This window comes from Bicyclus anynana, chromosome Z (genome assembly GCF_947172395.1).
Source record: "Bicyclus anynana chromosome Z, ilBicAnyn1.1, whole genome shotgun sequence".
Classification (NCBI taxonomy): Eukaryota; Metazoa; Arthropoda; class Insecta; order Lepidoptera; family Nymphalidae; genus Bicyclus; species Bicyclus anynana.
This window is the reverse complement of record NC_069110.1, coordinates 4,120,246-4,139,880: the sequence shown is the minus strand read 5'-3', so window position 1 is coordinate 4,139,880 and position 19,635 is coordinate 4,120,246. Positions and strand designations below refer to the sequence as shown.

Below are 19,635 nucleotides of genomic sequence, written 5' to 3'. Positions count from 1 at the left end.
AGCAATTGCTAATTAGCCGTCATAGTTTTCCTTGTAATTTCATTATGTATCCTACTTTTGTGATTTTTTTCATATTGTATCCATAAATAACGTTTAGCCGGTAGAGGGTGGGGACACTTGACTCTTACAAAAGTTAGCTCTTTAAAGCTTAATATTTTACAAACGAATCCCTAGCTCGAAATACGTTGGTAGAACTAGGCTTAAATTTATGTTTTTTGTAGATTAATAAATAAATAAAATAAGTTTAAAGACCTATAGAAAGATACCCCTCAGTATGAATTAAACGAGCAAAAAAAAATTATCCCCACTTAATATATATATTTTGTGATATAGTTTGAGGTTAAAGCAAAATGGGAGTAGAGAAATAATATTTATATGTTAGACATTTTATTTATTCTTTAACTAACTATTGTAATAATAAGTAATTAACCACAGTTTAAAGTAATGGTAAAACTAATAAACTCTCGGTACGGGAGGTATTGTTTGCACCTCGGTGTTCAACGTTGTATCAATAACGGGTCGGTACGTGATAGCGACTTTACCGGTCTTCACGTCCAACGTGGACAGACTGTGCTTTCTCCAGTGTTGTTCAATCGGTTTCGCCGTCTGCAACAATGCATTGTCAAGGTTTGGGTGTACTCTTCTATAACAAGACCCCCAAGACTGTGATGGACCTGCCAATGCATAGCTTTAAGCAATGTGTTAAAAACATTTACTTTGTCGAGGTTACTACAACATTGATGAGTTCCTTAAAGATAAAAGCGCTTTGAGGCCATTGGATCAGCTTCCACCTTCACACAGGAAATAAAACTATAAGAAATTGTAATTGTTATCAATTGTAAATTATAATACTGTATGACTTTTTCAAAAGAGCAACTGTTGAGTAAGAAACTCAACAGTTGATCTACCGTTCCGGTATCTTCAAAGCAGAACCTGCCTTCCGAACCGGTGGTAGAATCTTTACAAATAGTCAACTGACGTGTCAAAAGTGCTTGTAAACTGAGCCTATATTGAAATAAATGATTTTTGATTTTGAAGAATAACTTTACCGATGTTGATTTCTTGTGTTTGGATTTCTACATTAGCACATGCTCCGAGGTAAGGGTGCTTTCCACCAGAGATGTGCTATGTAGCTGTGCTGCGAAGATGTGAAATCTATCTCTACGAAAATATGTGACCGTTTCCAACAATACTAAGCTATATAGCTGTGCGAGGAAGATGCGCTATAAAGATGCGCCGCCGCAAAGTAAAAACGCGGGCATGCCGTAGAACAGAGTGCCTATACTCTGCTCTGCACCCATAGAAGGCATCCATAGCACGCATCCTTCCATATAAAAACATATCTTAGTTAAATCCGTTTCCACCAGTGCTGAGCTATGTACACCAATGAATATGATTGGTGGATATCAAACGCATCCATAGCAACGTCGCGTAGCACATCTCTGGTGGAAAAGCACCCTTATCCTGTATAATTGTGGTTCCTGTAGAAATAAGGAGATCAAATGGCTGTGATATTCACAAATACGGTGGCTTTTTATTGACAAATAAAATAATTTCTATTGACAAAATCGGTCCAGTATATCCAGAAATTGCAACTTCTACAACTTCACAAATTTCAGCTCTTTATACTATCTATATAGATATATCAAAATCAATGCCATTTTTCGTTGTAATTAGACCGAGATCATGACGCGGACCAATTTTGACCAAATTTTATTAATGTAAAATAATAAATATAGACAAAAGCTACAATATCAGCAAGTAATACATTATATTTGTTGATAACAATTGGCTATATTTTAATCACGTATTCTCACGAAAATAAAAACTATATGGGTAAAACCACAGGGCCTCTTCTGGTAAGTTATTTAAGTGTAAGGGCGTCTTCTGTTACGTTATATATAGACAGCGGTGTTTATTAAGTAAGTAGGTACTAAAAATGATATATGTATAGATTCATGGTAAGGAAAAGTACAATAAACACTGCTCTGATATGCGTAATACTAATATGGCAAAAGTTTTCGATTCTCTTTTGTTTTTTTTCTGAATATAGTCACTTCGTTACAGAACGCGTTCGCAAAAATGGAGACAATTTGCGGTAATCAAAAACCTGCCCATGAAAAAATCAGTATGGAGCAGATAAATCAAGACGAGCGAGAAACAACACGTTGATGTGCTGAGTTTATGCGAGGAAGAACTTCCACCAATGACGATTCACGCTTGGGATGACCTACGACATCAATAACAGAACAAATAGTTAAACAAGTTGAAAAAATGTTTTTATGCGATCGTCATGTCGTTCGTTTTATAGCTGATGAAGTAAAGATTTCGTTAAGAAGTGTCTATAATGTTATACACGATTCTTTGGGCATGGAATATAAAGTTCAGCGCGCTAGATGCCCAAAATGCTTACGGACGCGCTTTAATATATCGGACTAAGAATTTCACAGAGCTGTTTAGATTTGTTACAAGATCCTAACCGCAATTTGGCTCTATAACTATGGATTAAACCTGATTTCACCATAACGATCCTGAAACGAAACAACCCAAGTCCATGACCTGGAAGATGTGACTATCTCTAACTACTAATAAATGTAAGGCAACTCTTCCACCAGCAAGATAGTGTGGTATGGGCTCCCTTTTTTGGGATAGCCAAGAGTTGGTAATGATCGAATACCTCAGTCATGGAGACACTATTAAAAGGTCTATTAAAAGGTTAATTAAGAAACGGTGAGAAAAACTAGCAGATGTTGTTTTGTTTCACCAAGATTACGCCCCCGCGTACAGGTTCAATGTTGTGATGGCTACTGAAGGTGCTGACTTTGAATTGATGATGCAACCAACGCATTCACCGAGTCTCGCTCCTAGTGATTTTCATCTCTTACCGCGTCTAAAAAAGCAATCAGAAATTTGATGAAGACGCAGTGATAGCTACTACACAATTTTTAAGGGATCAGGACAAAGACTTTTTTCAAAAAGGAATTTTATGTTTAGACAAAATATATGCCAAATATATACTCCTAAAAGGTTGACTTCGTTGAAAAAAAAAATAGCATATGTATCTTAGTCATTCTCACTACTTAATGAACACCGTAGTATATTTTCTAGGTGAATATTTTATACAGGTGGTGTCATAACTAATGGATTAAACGTACGTAAGATGAAACAAACATTGTCTTTCAGTATTGCAGAAACTGATTTAGAACTCGGAAAACTAAAAAAAAAATTAAAACTTGGTTGGTATTGTCAGTCTTTAAGTCATCGTCAGGGTTGAAAAGGACGTTTTTCGGGCATCTAGATCTACAATCGGCATTGGAATCGAGGGTGTAGTTGCAAGCATCAACCACTATAAAATGTCTGAAGGACCTGAAGCAGTTTTATAGTATCCTTGAGATGCGAATATTTTAAGGAGTCTCCTTGGAGTGGACGGATAATATGCTATTCACGCAATATTTCGTAGAGACGACACATCACATGAGCATATAGATCACCTGTCCTTTAGTATCCTTGCTATAATCCATTTCATCTTCTCTCTTAGGAAAGTCATCCCTGAAATGCGCTCCACGGCTTTCAGTCCTATTTAGGGCGCAAGCCACCACCTGGTTAAATATAAAATATAATTTAGCTTAATGTGTAGATAAACTATTAGAATTAGTATTCTATGTTCTAATCTGGCTTCAGTTGTAATAGTGTATAGATAGGCGCGTTTGTATGAAGCTGAAGTAATGACAGTGAAGCAGAAATATGTTTATAAATTATGGGTATGTGGGTCGCACCGGAGATCAAGGAAAGGAAGGAATCACTAAAATCCATATTTACTAAAGCTTCATCCATTTCTGGCGTATCAAAATAAATTCTTGAAATATTCTTATTGGCATTTAAAACATCGCCGAACGTGACACGTCCCAAGAAATAATTTTACTTTCTGTACCAATAGTTGAATTAATTGATATTATAATTAGTTTTTAATACTTTATAAAAACTAAAATTCATAATTTAAACTTAGTAAATCATAAAATATGGAGTTGACTATGGATATGTACCAAAATATCTTGCCTTCATTTGAATCACATGCATTTATTCCGTATTTATGAAATATTTGAGCATTCCTATCTCACCTGAACAGCAGTTTGCAACATGTTCTGCAATTCCAGTGCTTCAATCAAATCACTGTTCCAGTTTTTGCGCTGATCAGTCACTTTGATATCAAAGAAACACTGGTACCATTTCTGAATCTCAGTGTTGGCTGTAATGTAGAAAAAAAAAACATTAGTAACATTTACGTACAAGAATACGTGTTCTATCTGTCTTCTATTTATTCATAATATTTAAATGAAGCTGTTAGCCGTGTTAGCCCATTGGATATAACCTCTGCCTCCAAATCGGAAGTTCGAATCCGGTCCGGGGCGTGCACCTCCGAATTTTTGGTTATTTGCATTTTAAGAAATTAAATATCACGTGCCTCAATCGGTGAAGGAAAAACATCATGAGGAAACCTGCATACCAGAGAATTTTCTTAATTCTCTCCGTGTGTGAAGTCTGCCAATCCGCATTGGGCCAGCGTGGTGGACTATTGACCTAACTCTTACCTATATATATGAGCTTACCTCGTCCGTCTCAAAATCGAGAGACAATTATTTTGTCGGTGAATTTGTTTCGATGCGATGCAACTTTGTAGCTAATTAGGTACTTTGTTTCACTAGTGTAGTTCTCGTTCTCGTAAGAATAAAGGGATAAAATAAAGTCTATATTACTTGCTGATTAGTGGTATTGGACAAATCGGTTTTGTGGTCACTTTACATTTATAATAATACTAGCTGACGCATGTGAAATTCGTGTTTTCACTTAATTCAAAAATCAAAATTATTTTTTTTTTTTTTTTATTCTTTACAAGTTAGCCCTTGACTACAATCTCACCTGATGGTAAGTGATGATGCAGTCTAAGATGGAAGCGGGCTAACTTGTTAGTATTGTTAGTGTTGTAATTATTTGTTTTATATAATATTTTATTATTTATAGTCGCACAGGTCAACCACAGGACTACAAGTAAATGAGGCAGATAGTCTGCATCGCCCAATAACGAGGTAAAAAGATTTACCTTCCGACAGCAGTTTATTGTCTCTAAATACACCACACTTGTTTTGCATGGTGGCTCTCATTTTTGCCCTCAGCTCATGAACCGATACTGATCCTTTTGCTGAGCGTATTTTTTCAAAATTGTCCAGAATTTCATCACAAATGTTCTGCAAAAGAAAACAATAAATTTTAAAGACGAATCAAAATCCACATTCGTTAAAATTGTCAAAAAAGTCACACTTTGTTATTATTACTTTATTTTATTCTTTACAAGTTAGCCCTTGACTACAATCTCACCTGATGGTAACTGATGATGCAGTCTAAGATGGAAGCAGGCTAACTTATTAGGAGGAGGATGAAAATCCACACACGCTAAATCGCTTGGCGGTCTATGACGGTAGGGTGGTAACTAGCCATGGCCGAAGCCAGCCAGACCTGGACCAATTAAGAAAATCTCAATCGGTCCAGCCGGGTATCGAACCCAGGACCTCCGTTTTGTAAATTCAATTGACAGCCTCCGTGGCGCATACCACTGCGCCTCGTAGCGTTATCCTTCTATCTGTTTAGTTACGGATTTTACATTTATTAACCAGTTTTATTTTGGATATAATTACCACTAAAATTTCAACATTATCTACTAGTATCATAGCATAGAGCCGTGATAGCCCGGTGGATATGACCCCTGCCTTCAATTCCGGAGGGCGTAGCTTCGAATCTGGTCCAGGGCATGCACCTCCAACTTTTCAGTTATGTGTATTTTAAGAAATTAAATAGCACGTGTCCCAAACGGTGAAGGAAAAATATCGTAAGGAAATCTGCATTCCTGAGAATTTTCTTAATTCTCTACATAATTGTGAAGTCTGCCAATCCGTATTAGGCCAGCGTGATGGACTATTGGTCTCTCATACTGACAGGAGACTCGTCTTAATAGTGAGCCGAATATGGGTTGATAATGATCATGATGATGATCATAGCTAGTATTACCTTTTCTCCTCTAACTTAATGAAACAAGGGACAATAGAATAATGGCAGAAAATGAACCCAAAACCTGTCATATTTAAATTTAAAACCAAAGCTTAAAGCTTTGAGTAACAAAGAGTATAAATAAATCATACGTCTCTCAATGTTGGTAGTGTCTCTCCAGGCTTGGCAATTCTCGCCATGTTAAGACCAATCGACTTTCCAAAGACAACTACATCCAGTATGGAGTTGGCGCCAAGACGGTTGGCACCATGGCAGTTGCTGACCGCTTCTCCGGCTGAGTGGAGTCCTGGTATCACCGTATCTGCACCTTTATACGCCAATGCCTATAAATGTACTAAATTTATTTTCATCTAACATTCCAACTCTCTCCGGAGCCTTACCTGCTCAAAAAGTACCATTACAAGACATTGCTCTATGCTTTTAACACGTTCAATAATTTTTCGTATATTGTTTATTGAGGGCTAAGGAGCATTATGTCATCGGCATAAATATTAATTATAACGAATTCTGCCAATATGTCTTATTAATGATCATAGAGCTAAGTACCAGATAACTGTGCTACTTGAGACGAATATTTTAGCATTCCATGGATTCACCGTGCGGGTGCCGGGTCCATCGCGTGGTAGAGAGAAAAACACCAAGCAAAGTCCAGGACTTGTGACTACTGGATGTAGGGTTAAGGAATTCCTTGACGATCGATCAACACTCCCCTTCTCTGCTCGTATTGTTCTCCCTACCTAATAACTACTCTATAATTAGGTAAATAACGTAAAGAATAAACAAGTTTGGAAATAACGGCCCACCTTGACTCACTACTCTCGAACTGTTTCTTCCAACAAAACAGTTCGATTCTAGTGCCATTGCCTGTTTAGATTGATAGTATGACTATGAACGTTACTTTCATTAGATGCTCGTACTACATCCAAAGCAAAATTGTCATCCAAAAGTAAAACATCTCCTTTCCAGATAATGGGAATGCCCCCATAGTGTATTTACTAGACTGTAGTAATACTACATAGTAGAACAACTATATCTCTTCTTTCCAGTTGATGGGAATGGCCCCCATAGTGTATTTGATAAATTGAAAGCAAAATCAACTTCCAGAAGAGGAACAACAAATACCTCTCCTTTCCAGTTGATAGGAATGCCCCCCATAGTGTAGTGAACGGTGGGCACGATAGGCACAGGCTGCGTATACACATCGGTCCCGGTGAAAGTCCACGCCGTCTCTGAGATACCAGGCAGGCGTTCACGGATGACTTCCGCCGGGAGGTGGTGAAGTTGTAGATACACGTGGTCCTTCTTCGGACCTACTCCTCTTCCTGTAACATAGAAATATTCAGCATCATCACCAACATCATCGTTATCATCACCATAACCATCATCAGCATCATCACCAACATAGTCATCATCATTATCATCATAACACCATCATCATCACCATCGCCATCATTATCATCACCATAATCATCACCATCACCATTATCATCACCATCACCATCATCATCATCAGCATCATCATCATCATCATCATCATCATCAGCAGCAGCATCATCATCATCATCATCATCATCATCATCATCATCATGCACATCATCAACACCATCATCATCACTATCATTATCACCATCATCATCATCATTTTCACCATCATCATAATTATCATTATCACCATCATCATCACCATCACCATCACCATCACCATAATAATCATCATTACCAACATCACCATCATCATCATCAACACCATCATCATCACCATCAATCATCACCATCATCATCAACATCATCATCACCATCACCATCATCATGATCATCACCACCATCATCACCATTACCATCATCTTCATCACCATCATCATCATAATTATCACCATCAGCATCATTACCATCACCATCATCATCACCATCAACATCACCATCATCATCACCATCACATCGTCATCACTCTCATCATCGTCATCACCATCATCATCATCATTAAGGTGTACTGGAGAAGATGCATAAATGATTGTACCTTGACGAATTTCTGTAGCGATAGATCTTGAGACGACATCACGACTCGCCAGATCTTTAGCTTTGGGAGCATACTTCTCCATGAAACGCACGCCTTCGCTGTTGACGATGTAACCCCCTTCACCTCGACAACCTTCCGTCATGAGGCAGCCAGATCCATACATGCCTGGAAATTTCATTCATTCAAACTTGAAACTATACATTTTTCATATTTTTAAAGTCAATACGTTTTATATAACAAACTACTCCGCTGCGTTTGTCGGTCTGTCTGTTCGCGATATACATGACTGGTTATTGCCAGTAGATACGATACTAATGGATTATACCAAATATTTATATTTTCTTTTTTTTAATGTAGGTTAAAGTCAGCGATGTCATTTACCCAAACTTTTTAAAAGGATAGCACACTATTGCAGCAATGAAAGATAAAAAGCTGTAGACTAATTTTCGACCCTATACTCGTATTTCGATATTTATTCACTGCCCACATCTCTAGGCGCGCTGTAGACTAAACGGTAAACTTGAACATTGTATGGCTCACGTAAGCCGTGTAAGATTCTTTAAAAAAAATTGCTCAACGGTGATGAGGTTGGATTCAACACCCAGCCGCTAGACTATTGTCGTACCCATTCCTAACAGTCTTTTGCTATTAGTTGGAGGGGAACAGGAACTTTGGTCACTAGCCGACACCCCGCGGTTTTATTCGCCTAGTTCTCGTTCCCGTAACTGGAATAAAATATAGTCTAAAACACTCTATTTTTTTTTTATTTTTTGATAAGTTAGCCCTTGATTACAATCTCACCTGGTGGTAAGTGATGACTCACAAATAACGTGGCTTTGTAGTGGTAAATTTTCAAAATCGATTCAGTAAATCCTAAAATTATACCTCGATCCCTATAAACGTTACCTCTTCATAATACACGTATTACTATAGATATTTAAAAATATGGCAATAATCCTTTAAAAATCCAAATGACTACTATACAGGCTGCTTGGTAGTATTTCCTATAACTCTAGGGTTGAAAATGATCAAGGATTCAAAGTGTTCTAAAATGAATATTCTCGGAGTATATGCAATGCATCCTTAAAATAATGACGAAGCCAAACTTAAAATGCAACGTTGTTACCTAAAAGCGAGTCGGTATTATTTGAATTACTTTGCATGAAAACAATTTTTGTTTTTGTAGTTAATTTAATAATAGTTCTGCAGTTCGGTTCCTATAAGTGGTCTCGTTAATAACTTGAAGTTATAGGAAGTACTCCCGAGCACCTTGTATATTTCACGAAATTAAATATCACATGTCTCAAACGGTGAAGGAAAACATCGTGAGGAAACCTGCATTCCAGAGAATTTTCTTAATTCGTGTGAAGTCTGCCAATCCGCATTGGGCCAGCCCTCTCATTCTGAGAGGAGACTCGAACTCAGCAGTGAAGCTTGAAGTTATGGGAAATACTCCCTAGCATCCTGTATATTTACCAGTGGGATGAAACTGAATAAACTCTAGATCCTGAAGCGGGATACCGGCTCGAGAGCACATGGCACCACCGTCACCAGTGCAAGTGTGCGCCGCAGTGCAAGAGAAATACATCCGTGGGTATCCTCCCGTTGCTATCACGGTGTTTTTGGCTTGAAATCTGTCATTAATTTTCTTTTAAAGTCTTTTTAATAGTCAGGAATCCGTAGAACATGTTAGCAACTAACGAGTTTTTCGTGAGTAGCTTCATCTCGATGAGACGATCAATTTTTTATTTACGAAAATTCTTGATTCTGGTAGCTAATAGTTATACAACTTAATAGCCACAATGTCCTATAAATTGTGTGGTACATTATGTCGTATATATTACTAGCTGACGCCACACGATTTCACACGGGTGGTTTCCGTTCTCGTAGGAATACGGGGATAAAATATAGCCTTCCTCGATAAATGGGCTATCTAACACTGAAAGAATTTTTCAAATCGGACCTGTAGTTCCTGAGATTAGCACGTTCAATCAAACAAACAAACTCTTCAGCCTTATAATATTAGTATAGAAGATATGGATAAGATAACACACCTGTGAAGACTACTATCGTCCATGTCAATAGCGAGAGCTCCCACCACAGCTCCGTCTTGAAGCATCAAATCCAGAACAAAAAACTCATTGAATAGATCAATGTTCTTACTAAACTTCGTGCAATATCCGTATAATGTATGAAGAAGCGCGTGACCGGTTCTATAAAAAAAGAGTTATGAGAAATGAGAGCGGTTTCAGACTAGCGTTTTATACGCGCGTATGAGCTCGATTTTGGAAGCGCAGGCGTTTAGACGCGTATAGGCGCGTCTTTTGGCACACGCTCAACTCGTAATGATCTTTTACGCACTATTAAGCTCGTATCACCATCATCATTATCAACCCATATTCGGCTCACTGCTGAGTTCAAGTCTCCTCTCAGAATGAAAGGGTTTAGGCCAATAGTCCACCACGCTGGCCCAATGCGGATTGGCAGACTTCACACACGCAGAGAATTATAAAAATTCATTGGTAAGCAGGTTTCCTCACGATGTTTTTCCTTCACCGTTTGAGACACGTGATATTTAATTTCTTAAAATGCACACAACTGAAAAGTTGGAGGTGCATGCCCCGGACCGGATTCAAACCCACACCCTCCGGAATCAGAGGCAGAGGTCATATCCACTGGGCTATCACGGCTCTAATAGCCTCGTATAAGCGCGCGTATTCTATTTTTTTTTTTAATTGATTAGAATCATTTCGCAGTTCTGAGTAAAGTGGAGCTATTAAAGTGACCAGTTATTATCAATCTTGATGCAACTATCTGTGACACCCAGCATTTTTTTCGTCGTCTCAGTCGACGGCGAATAAGTAGCGCAAATAGTAATTTTTCTTCGTCAGAATTTATGTTGATACTGACACATCACCACCGGTTTGAGCGAACACGCCGATATATGCCCGTTTATGCGAGTCCGGTTTTTTGAAGCGCGTAATATAGCGCGCGTGTATGTGCTTATGCTGGAACGATTGTATACGCGCAAAAAAAATACGCTAGTCTGAAATCACTCTTAATAATATCTAAAACTCTATTTCTTTTACAACCCTTGTTCTTATATTTTAATTGAAGAGTATATTGATGCGGTATTCAACAATATAAAGAGTGATTGAAGTAGACCGTGTATATGTTTAGTATTAATAAATGTCATGGTTCACGTTTTCCACATGCAAAGTCACGGGCGTAGCCTTGTTAAACTTACTAAATTATTCTATAGTAAAAGAATCTATACTAATATTATAAATCTGAAGAGTTTGTTTGTTTGCTTGAACGCGCTAATCTCAGGAACTACTGGGCCGATTGGAAAATTCTTACCTACAGTTAGATAGCCTATTTATCGAGGAATATATATTATCACGCTAAGACGAAGCAGAACACCAATGAAGAATGTTTCAAAACGGGCTGTTTTCCTATAGAGAAAGTTGACCAATGAAACCAGTGGTAAACGCGGTAGATTTACAAGACGGAGGTCCTGGGTTCGATCTCCGGCTGGACCGATTGAGGTTTTCTTAATTGGTCCAGGTCTGGCTGGTAGGAGGCTTCGATCGTGGCTAGTTACCACCCGACAAAGACGTACCGCCAAGCGATTTAGCGTGTAGAAACCAAAAGGGGTGTTTAGATTTTCATCCTCCTCCTAACAAGTTAGCCCGCTTCCGTCTTAGATTGCATCATCACTTACCATCAGGTGAGATTACAGTCAAGGGCTTACTTGTAAAGAATAAAAAATTAAATTATAATAAGCGCCATCTCTTTCAACATAAACGAACTAGTTCTTGATTCACGTGAAAGTTGTATTTAAATGGGGTTGTTTCGTGTAAATGGGATGGTATTTTAAACGTAGTTCCTTCTTTTGCCGTTGATGCCTGCACGTGGCGCTAGGTCGGCGATTTTTAATTTTATGGCTATTGAGAAATGTTTGTATTGTGTGTGTAATATGTAATAAATGATTGCAATCATAGACTAAAAATTCTTACATAAATTTAAGAATATTTTGTTTGCAATCAATTTATATATAAGTAGTAAATAAAACATTTAAAACTAAAGAAATTACTAATGCCATCTCGTAGATTGTTAAGGTGTCAGTAGGTAGAAAGGTATCGTAAATAATTGGTGATGTGTAAGTGCGTTACTCGTAGAATTCTAACCAGACGAGAAAGTACCTCGAGGATTTACTAGATGGCGTTTAAAAGGACATATTTTTTTCTTATGCACTATCTACATTCATGTTGTTGTGAGAGTGTCACCATGTATAATATACCTACCTCATCCTACGAAAGTTCGTTAGCCCATGCTCCTACAATAGGTAAGAACAGTAGCCACTAATTGAGTTTGGACCGCGATGACTTTGGAAAGTTTGGTTTCAGTCCAATATAGTAATAATTGCCGTACCGTGAGCCATGATATCCCAGAGGATATGACCTCTGCTTCCGATTCCGGAGGGTGTGGGTTGGATCCGATCCGGGGCATGCTCCAATTTTTCAGTTGTGAGGAAACCAGGGAATTTTCTTAATTCTCTGCGTGTGTGAAATCTGCCAATGCGCATTGGGCCAGCGTGGTGGACTATTGGCCTAACCCCTTTCATTCTGAGAGGAGACTCGAGCTCAGCAGTGAGCCGAATATGGGTTGATAATAAATGATGAATGATAGTAATTATTCACAAGCTTGGATTTAGTCGAGCGAACAACCAGTTCGGATTTATTCAACGTTTCATCCGAAATTCCACAGTGCCTGAAGACAAAAGTCTTCGAACAGTGCGTGTTGCCAGTGATGACTTATGGTTCTTGGTGACTTGGTCGCTAACTTTGGGCCACATATTAAAACTCAGAGTCACATAGCGGCCGATGGAACGAGCTATGCTAGGAGTATCTCTGCATGATCGAATCAAAAATATGGAGATCCGCAAAACTAAAGTCACCGATATAGCTCAACGTGTCGCGAAACTGAAATGGCAACGGGTGGGGCACAAAGTTTGAAGAGCCGATGGCCGTTGGGGTCTCAAGGTGCTGGAATGGCAATGGACGACATCAAGCGAGTCGCAGGTATTCGCTGGATGCAGATGGCTTAGTATCGTGATATTTGGAAGTCCCTACAAAAGGCCTATGTCTGGACGTCCATCGGCTGACATGATGATGATGATGATAATGTAAAGTTCCCGTGGTGATGCAATAAAAAAGGCTGATATGATGATAGATAAAACGAAAAAAATCTAGAAAAAGGATAAAGCGACACCTAATATAAATATACTGAACTACCTAGTCTATGGTTCCTAGTTTCGTCGAGAAAAAGGTTATCATCGAGGGTTCAATACAAAGGGTACATTACAAAGAAAAAAAAAGTTTTAGCGCCATCTGTATCAAACTACTCAAACTACTCGTTGAGAAGGTGGTTGCACGGTGGTTAAGATGGCATAGTAAAACGTGGTAAAACCCAGCGATAGTCAAACTCTACTATATTAGTGGTGCCTTAAAAAAAGCTGTTAAGATGATAGATAAAATGAAAACAAAGATTTTACTCTTCGTTTAATTTTTACTAATCAATTTATAGTAAAATGGATAAAACGACACAGTGGCGTAGCGAATAAGCTAACCTCGGATAGAGTTTGCAATCTTAAAAATCAATCTATCATTGGGACATTGGGAGGACGGATCACAGATTAGAGATGGCCTCTGTATGAAAATGTCAATTTTTGCGTGTCAATAACCTATCCGACCATTTTGACATATCCATAGAGATTGCAATTTAAGATTGTTTACACATGATAGGTGTAAACAATCATAAATTGCAATCTGAGAAATTGTTCGGATTGTTGCATTATTTTTGAATAAAAGTTTATAAAATTTAAATGGTCATTACATTATTCAGTGATAGTGACGTGATTTGACGTGTCTGTTTGTCTGTCTGTGGCAACATAGCTCCCGAACGAATGAAACGATTTCATTTTGATAGTATGATTTTGATAGTATGAAAGGACTTATGGGCGAGTGTTCTTAGACATGTTTGATGAAAATCGGTTGAGCCGTTTAAAAGTTATGGGGGGTGAAAGTGGGGAAGAATAACCGAATGTCTGCAAACTCGAGTGGGGTCTCAAATGGAAGAACACTGAAAGAAAATATTGATGACTTGATCGAGAGTGTAATGGTCATGAAATTATTATTTCATGACCTTCGGGGGTTTTTCAAAATTTTCAATTTTATGTTAAACCTATTTATTTCACGCTCTAACTTAAATTACATGTAGTAAGTAACATGTCATTTAAGTTAAAGCGTGAAAAAATAGGTTTAAACAACTTCTCAAGGTTAAAATTAAATAAGTACGTCATCTGGCAAAATGTGGCGTCGTCACAGATGCGCGTCACACGCCATTTGGCAAAAAGTGGCGGCGTCACACATAGCAGAGGTAAAAATTAATTTGACACAATAACAAAACGAACTTCTGTACTCAAACTACAAAAACGTCAGTTCAAGTTGTCAAAAACGTTCCGTTCCATTTTCAGTAGTGCGTTATTCGGGTAGTGTGTTTGTACATATTTGATAATAAAATGGATTTTTTTACGTGTTTTGAAATGTAAAGTCATATTTAGCTTAAAACATATTTCAGTAGGTATTCCGTTTTTTCAACATCAATGGCGAGTACATCACTCAACTGCGGTTCGCGGGCGATGTAGTCATCATGGCACAGACTCTAGATGACCTTAGTACCATGCTCAATGACCTCAGCAGAGTTTCTCAACAGGTGGGCCTGAAAATGAACATGGCCAAAACAAAAATAATGTGTAATGCTCATGTATCGCTCCACCCAGTTATAGTTGAGAACGCTGCACTCGAAATTGTAGACGAATACATATACCTGTGACATATGATCCAGTTAGGTAGGTCCAATTTCGAGAAAGAAGTGAAACTTCGCGACATCTTTTCGTCCGAAATTCCTCTGTGCCTGAAGACAAAAGTCTTCGAACAGTGCGTGTTGCCAGTGATGACCTATGGTTCCGAGACTTGGTCGCTAACTATGGGCCTGATAAGAAGGCTAAGAGTCACACAGCGTGCGATGGAACGAGCTATGTAAGGAGTATCTCTGCGTGATCGAATCAGAAATGAGGAGATCTAGCTCAATGAGTTGCGAAGCTGAAGTGGCAATGGGCGGGGCACATAGTTCGAAGAGCCGATGGACGTTGGGGTCCCAAAGTGCTGGAATAGCGACCCCGCACTAGTAAGCGCAGTGTTGGCTGACCCCCCACCAGGTGGACTGACGACATCAAGCGAGTCGCAGGGATTCGCTGGATGCAGATGGCTCAGTATCGTGATGTTTGGAAGTCCCTACAAAAGGCCTATGTCCTGCAGTGGACGTCCATCGGCTGATATGATGATGATGATGATGATTCCATTTTTAATTTGAAGATTTGTTACTTTTGTAAAACGTTGAATAAAAAGTACTATTGAATTAAGCACTGTGCTAAGAACGAAACGACAAGGAGGGAAAAGATCGCTTGCGATCCGTCAAAAAAAAATATTTAGATTGCAGATCAATTGCAGAGTTTTAATATTGGCACGAAGATTAGAGATCGATCGGGCGATTGGCAACAATCTAAGATTGATTTAAATCTTAGATTGGAGATACATTATTAATTTCGAGCGTTAACCAGTTTTTTATAACTACATATTATGCTTTTATCCCAGAAAAAACCAGATTAAGTGAGATAGTGGATTACATTTTACTATTTTGTCTACGATTGCAATCCGGGGGGCCCGTATCTATACTAATAATTATTATAAAGCTGAAGAGTTTATTTGTTTGTTTGATTGAGCGCGCCAATCTCAGGAAATACTGGTCCGATTTGAAAAAAAATTTAGTGTTAGATAGCCCATTTATCGAGGAAGGCTATATTATCCCAGTACTCCTACGGGAACGGGAACCACTCGGGTAAAACCATGCGACGTGACATTGATATGGCTGATACGGTAGTAGCTACGCCTCTGAAGCGACACCTCATATAAATGTACTGAACTACCTAGTCCATGGTTCATAGTTTCTGCAAGGCAAAAAGGTATTCATCGAGGGTTCATTACAAAGACATTAAAAAGTTTAAATAGGCTGAGATGATAGATAAAATGAAAACAAAGATTTTACTCATTTCGTTTAATTTTTACGAATCAATTCAGAGTGAAAATAATAAAGCGACACCTAATTTAAATGTACTCAACTACCTAGTCTATGGTTCCTAGTTTCCGCAAAGCAAAAAGTTTTCATCGAGGGAATTTTTTTCAGCGCCATCTGTATCAAACTACTCAAACTACGTGCTAAGAGGACGGTGGACAAGGGGTTGGTGAATGAAATACCCAGCGACAGTGGTTCAACTCGAAAATAGAATTAATCAATAGGCATAGAGTAACTAAGTCACCTGTAGATGGCGTAATAATATTCAAAGGGAACCGTAACCATCTAGCCAACTAGTGCAGTGACTAGAATATAACATTATAAATATTCATCGTAACATCATCATATCAGCCGATGGACATCCACTGCAGGACATAGGCCTTTTGTAGGGACTCCAAACATCACGATACTGAGCCACCTGCATCCAGCGAATCCCTGCGACTCGCTTGATGTCTTCAGTCCACCTGGTAGGGCGAACGACCAACACTGTGCTTTCTAGTGCCATCGGGGTCAGGGGTCGCCATTTCAGCACTTTGGGACCCAACGTCCATCGGCTCTTATAAATATTACTTTTATTACTAAAGTGAAAGCAATATATTTTTGACTACTCTTCCTCCAAAACGCTGTCATATTATTGTTCTACAGCGAGACTAAACGACAATTTCTAAACCATTAAACAACTATAAAACGAAAAAGCTTTAATTCGTAAATAGTAATAAAACCATACAAAAATAATAACCCCTACAATTCGAAGGCGATTTCCATCTTCAAAAAGAATATAAAAAAAAACAACTAAAACGAATATTACTTATCTATACTAATATTATAAAGCTAAAGATTATTTGCTTGAACCCACTAATCTCAGAAACTACTGGTCCGATTTGAAAAATTCTTTCAGTGTTAGATAGTCCATTTATAGAAATAGGCTATAGGCTATATTATATCTCCGTATCCATACGGGAACGGGAACCACACGGTTGAAACCGCGTGACCTCAGCTAGTTTAATTATATTAAAAAATTCATTGTGACTGTAACTTATGTTGAAACATTAAATAAGTTCAAAGAGCCGACGGATATTGACGTCACAATGTGCAGGAATGGTAACCTCGCACGGGGAAGCTCAGTGTTAATCGATTCCCACAAGCAGGAAACAGGGAGCGTCTGGATGATAGCGGGTTAAGCCGTAGGTCTACCTATGCAAGAGCCTAAGTCCAGCAGTGGATGTCCATTTGCTGATAATGATAGTGAACTTTCACTAAATAATACTCACCGGTCGGCCACAGCGCATGTTCTCTTTGCCATTTCCTTCCCGTTCTTTATAGTGCCACCTCCAAAGGATCTTTGATAGATTTTTCCTTCCTTGGTCCTTGAGAAAGGCATTCCCATATTCTCCAACTCAAATACACAATTGGGTGCATTTTGAGTCAAGTACTGGATTGAATCCTAAAAAAAAGAATAGTTTATTTAATATAAATTTAGTCATAATAAAGCTCGTACGGTATTTGTGTAATTTCATTATGTTTTCGCATATTTTTGATCGTAATGTTTGTATTTTTGTGTGAAAGAATTTACACCAAAATACAAACAGATGGGTCTACAAAATAGTAAACATTATATACAGGGTGTTGTGGAGTATTTCCCATAACTTCAAGTCCACAGACAGGAGCAGAATTGCTTAGCTATTTTTTATTAACTAAAAAAAACTTATTATGTTTTTTTACAAAGTAATTCAAAAAATTCCGACTATCCATGTAACACCCGCCTTTATCTATCCTTGCATTTAAAAATACGTAATCATAGTGGTAAGACTGTCGATATCTAAGAGATATTGCAGTTGGCACTCCAATATCCTCGTCGTCATCAACCCATATTCGGCTCACTGCTGAGCTCGAGTCTCCTCTCAGAATGAGAGGGGTTAGGCCAATAGTCCACCACGCTGGCCCAATGCGGATTGGCAGACTTCACACACGCAGAGAATTAAGATAATTCTCTGGTATGCAGGTTTCCTCACGATGTTTTCCTTCACCGATTGAGACACGTGATATTTAATTTCTTAAAATGCACACAACTGAAAAGTTGGAGGTGCATGCCCCGGACCGGATTCGAACCCACACCCTCCGCAATCGGAGGCAGAGGTCATATCCACTGGGCTATCACACTCCAATATACTTCATGATATTAGCAATAAAGTTATACAAGTTTGGCTAGATAATATAAGGGAAACAATTTAAGGTCTGTTTACAATTTTTTTACTCTGAAAATATTAATTTTAGAACACATGTTCCTTAGAAATTTCTAATTAATTTTCCTTATAGCAAATAAATCTTGAGTTATGGGAAATACTGACGAGCACCCTGTATAAATATTCTACTACACTAACCTGATCGCCAAGCCAATCTGATCCCTTAACAGTATCGTAGAAGTGCCAACGCCAGTCATCTTCATGCATGCTGCCTTTATGAAAAGTCAAAATTGAATTAGTTTATTTATTTTTCTACTTGGCCTTCAACATACTTGATTACCGAGTGCTGAGACTGAGATGGCCTTGGAAGATAAAATTGTGTCCCTTATATTAAGTGAGACCTAGCCAAGCTTATTCATTGATAAATATCATGAAGTAGCTTACTATTGAATTAGTGCGGAGTGTCAGTTGGATATCTCGTCGATATTCACAGTATTACCTCAATGATTACGTATTTTAAAATGCAAGGATAGATAAAGGCGTGTGTTACATGGATAGACGTATTTATTTGAATTACTTTGTAATAAAAACATAAAAAGTTCTTTTTTTTAGTTAAAAAAAAAATAGTTACGCAGTTCGGCTCCTTTAAGTGGACTTGTCAACACTTTGAAATTATGAGAAACTAGCGGACGCCCGCGACTTCGTCTGCGTGGAATTCAGTTTTTCACAAATCCCGCGGGACGAATGGATTTTTCCGGGATTAAAAGTAGCCTATGTGTTAATCCAGAGTAAAATCTATTTACATTCCAAATTTCAGCCAAATCGCTTCAGTAGCCGTAGCGTAAAATAGGAACAAACATACTTACACACTTACACACTTTCACACTTCACACAAACTTTTGCGTTTATAATATTAGTGTAAAGTGATAGTGTGAAGTGTTAAGTGTGATACTCCGCAACACTCTGTATAAAGTCTTAAAACAAATAAAATAAAAATATATATAAATATATATAAAATTGGTTGTCTGGAAGAGATCGCTCATTAGCGATAAGGCCGCCAATTGTACATTAGTTTTTAAGTTAATTTCTTGCCTGTAATTATTATTTTTGGTGTACAATAAAGTATATTTCATTTCATTTCATTTCATTTCATAAAAGATAAGAGATTTGAAAAGATAG

General features: G+C 38.1%; 1 protein-coding gene across 1 annotated transcript in view; it reads right to left on the bottom strand.

Moving 5' to 3' along the window:
* Positions 1-453: 453 nt before the first annotated feature.
* The window catches only part of LOC112042910 (succinate dehydrogenase [ubiquinone] flavoprotein subunit, mitochondrial-like), a 32,250-nt gene continuing 13,068 nt past the window's right edge, over positions 454-19,635 (bottom strand). Inside the window, exons 4-14 of the mRNA XM_052890724.1 lie at positions 18,655-18,728; positions 17,545-17,717; positions 10,132-10,290; positions 9,554-9,711; positions 8,078-8,242; positions 7,183-7,382; positions 6,192-6,383; positions 5,099-5,243; positions 4,119-4,246; positions 3,492-3,599; positions 454-606 (exon numbers count right to left, since the gene is read on the bottom strand). Of these exons, the coding sequence (XP_052746684.1) occupies positions 454-606; positions 3,492-3,599; positions 4,119-4,246; positions 5,099-5,243; positions 6,192-6,383; positions 7,183-7,382; positions 8,078-8,242; positions 9,554-9,711; positions 10,132-10,290; positions 17,545-17,717; positions 18,655-18,728 (1,655 nt within the window). The remainder of the gene's footprint in view (positions 607-3,491; positions 3,600-4,118; positions 4,247-5,098; positions 5,244-6,191; positions 6,384-7,182; positions 7,383-8,077; positions 8,243-9,553; positions 9,712-10,131; positions 10,291-17,544; positions 17,718-18,654; positions 18,729-19,635) is intronic.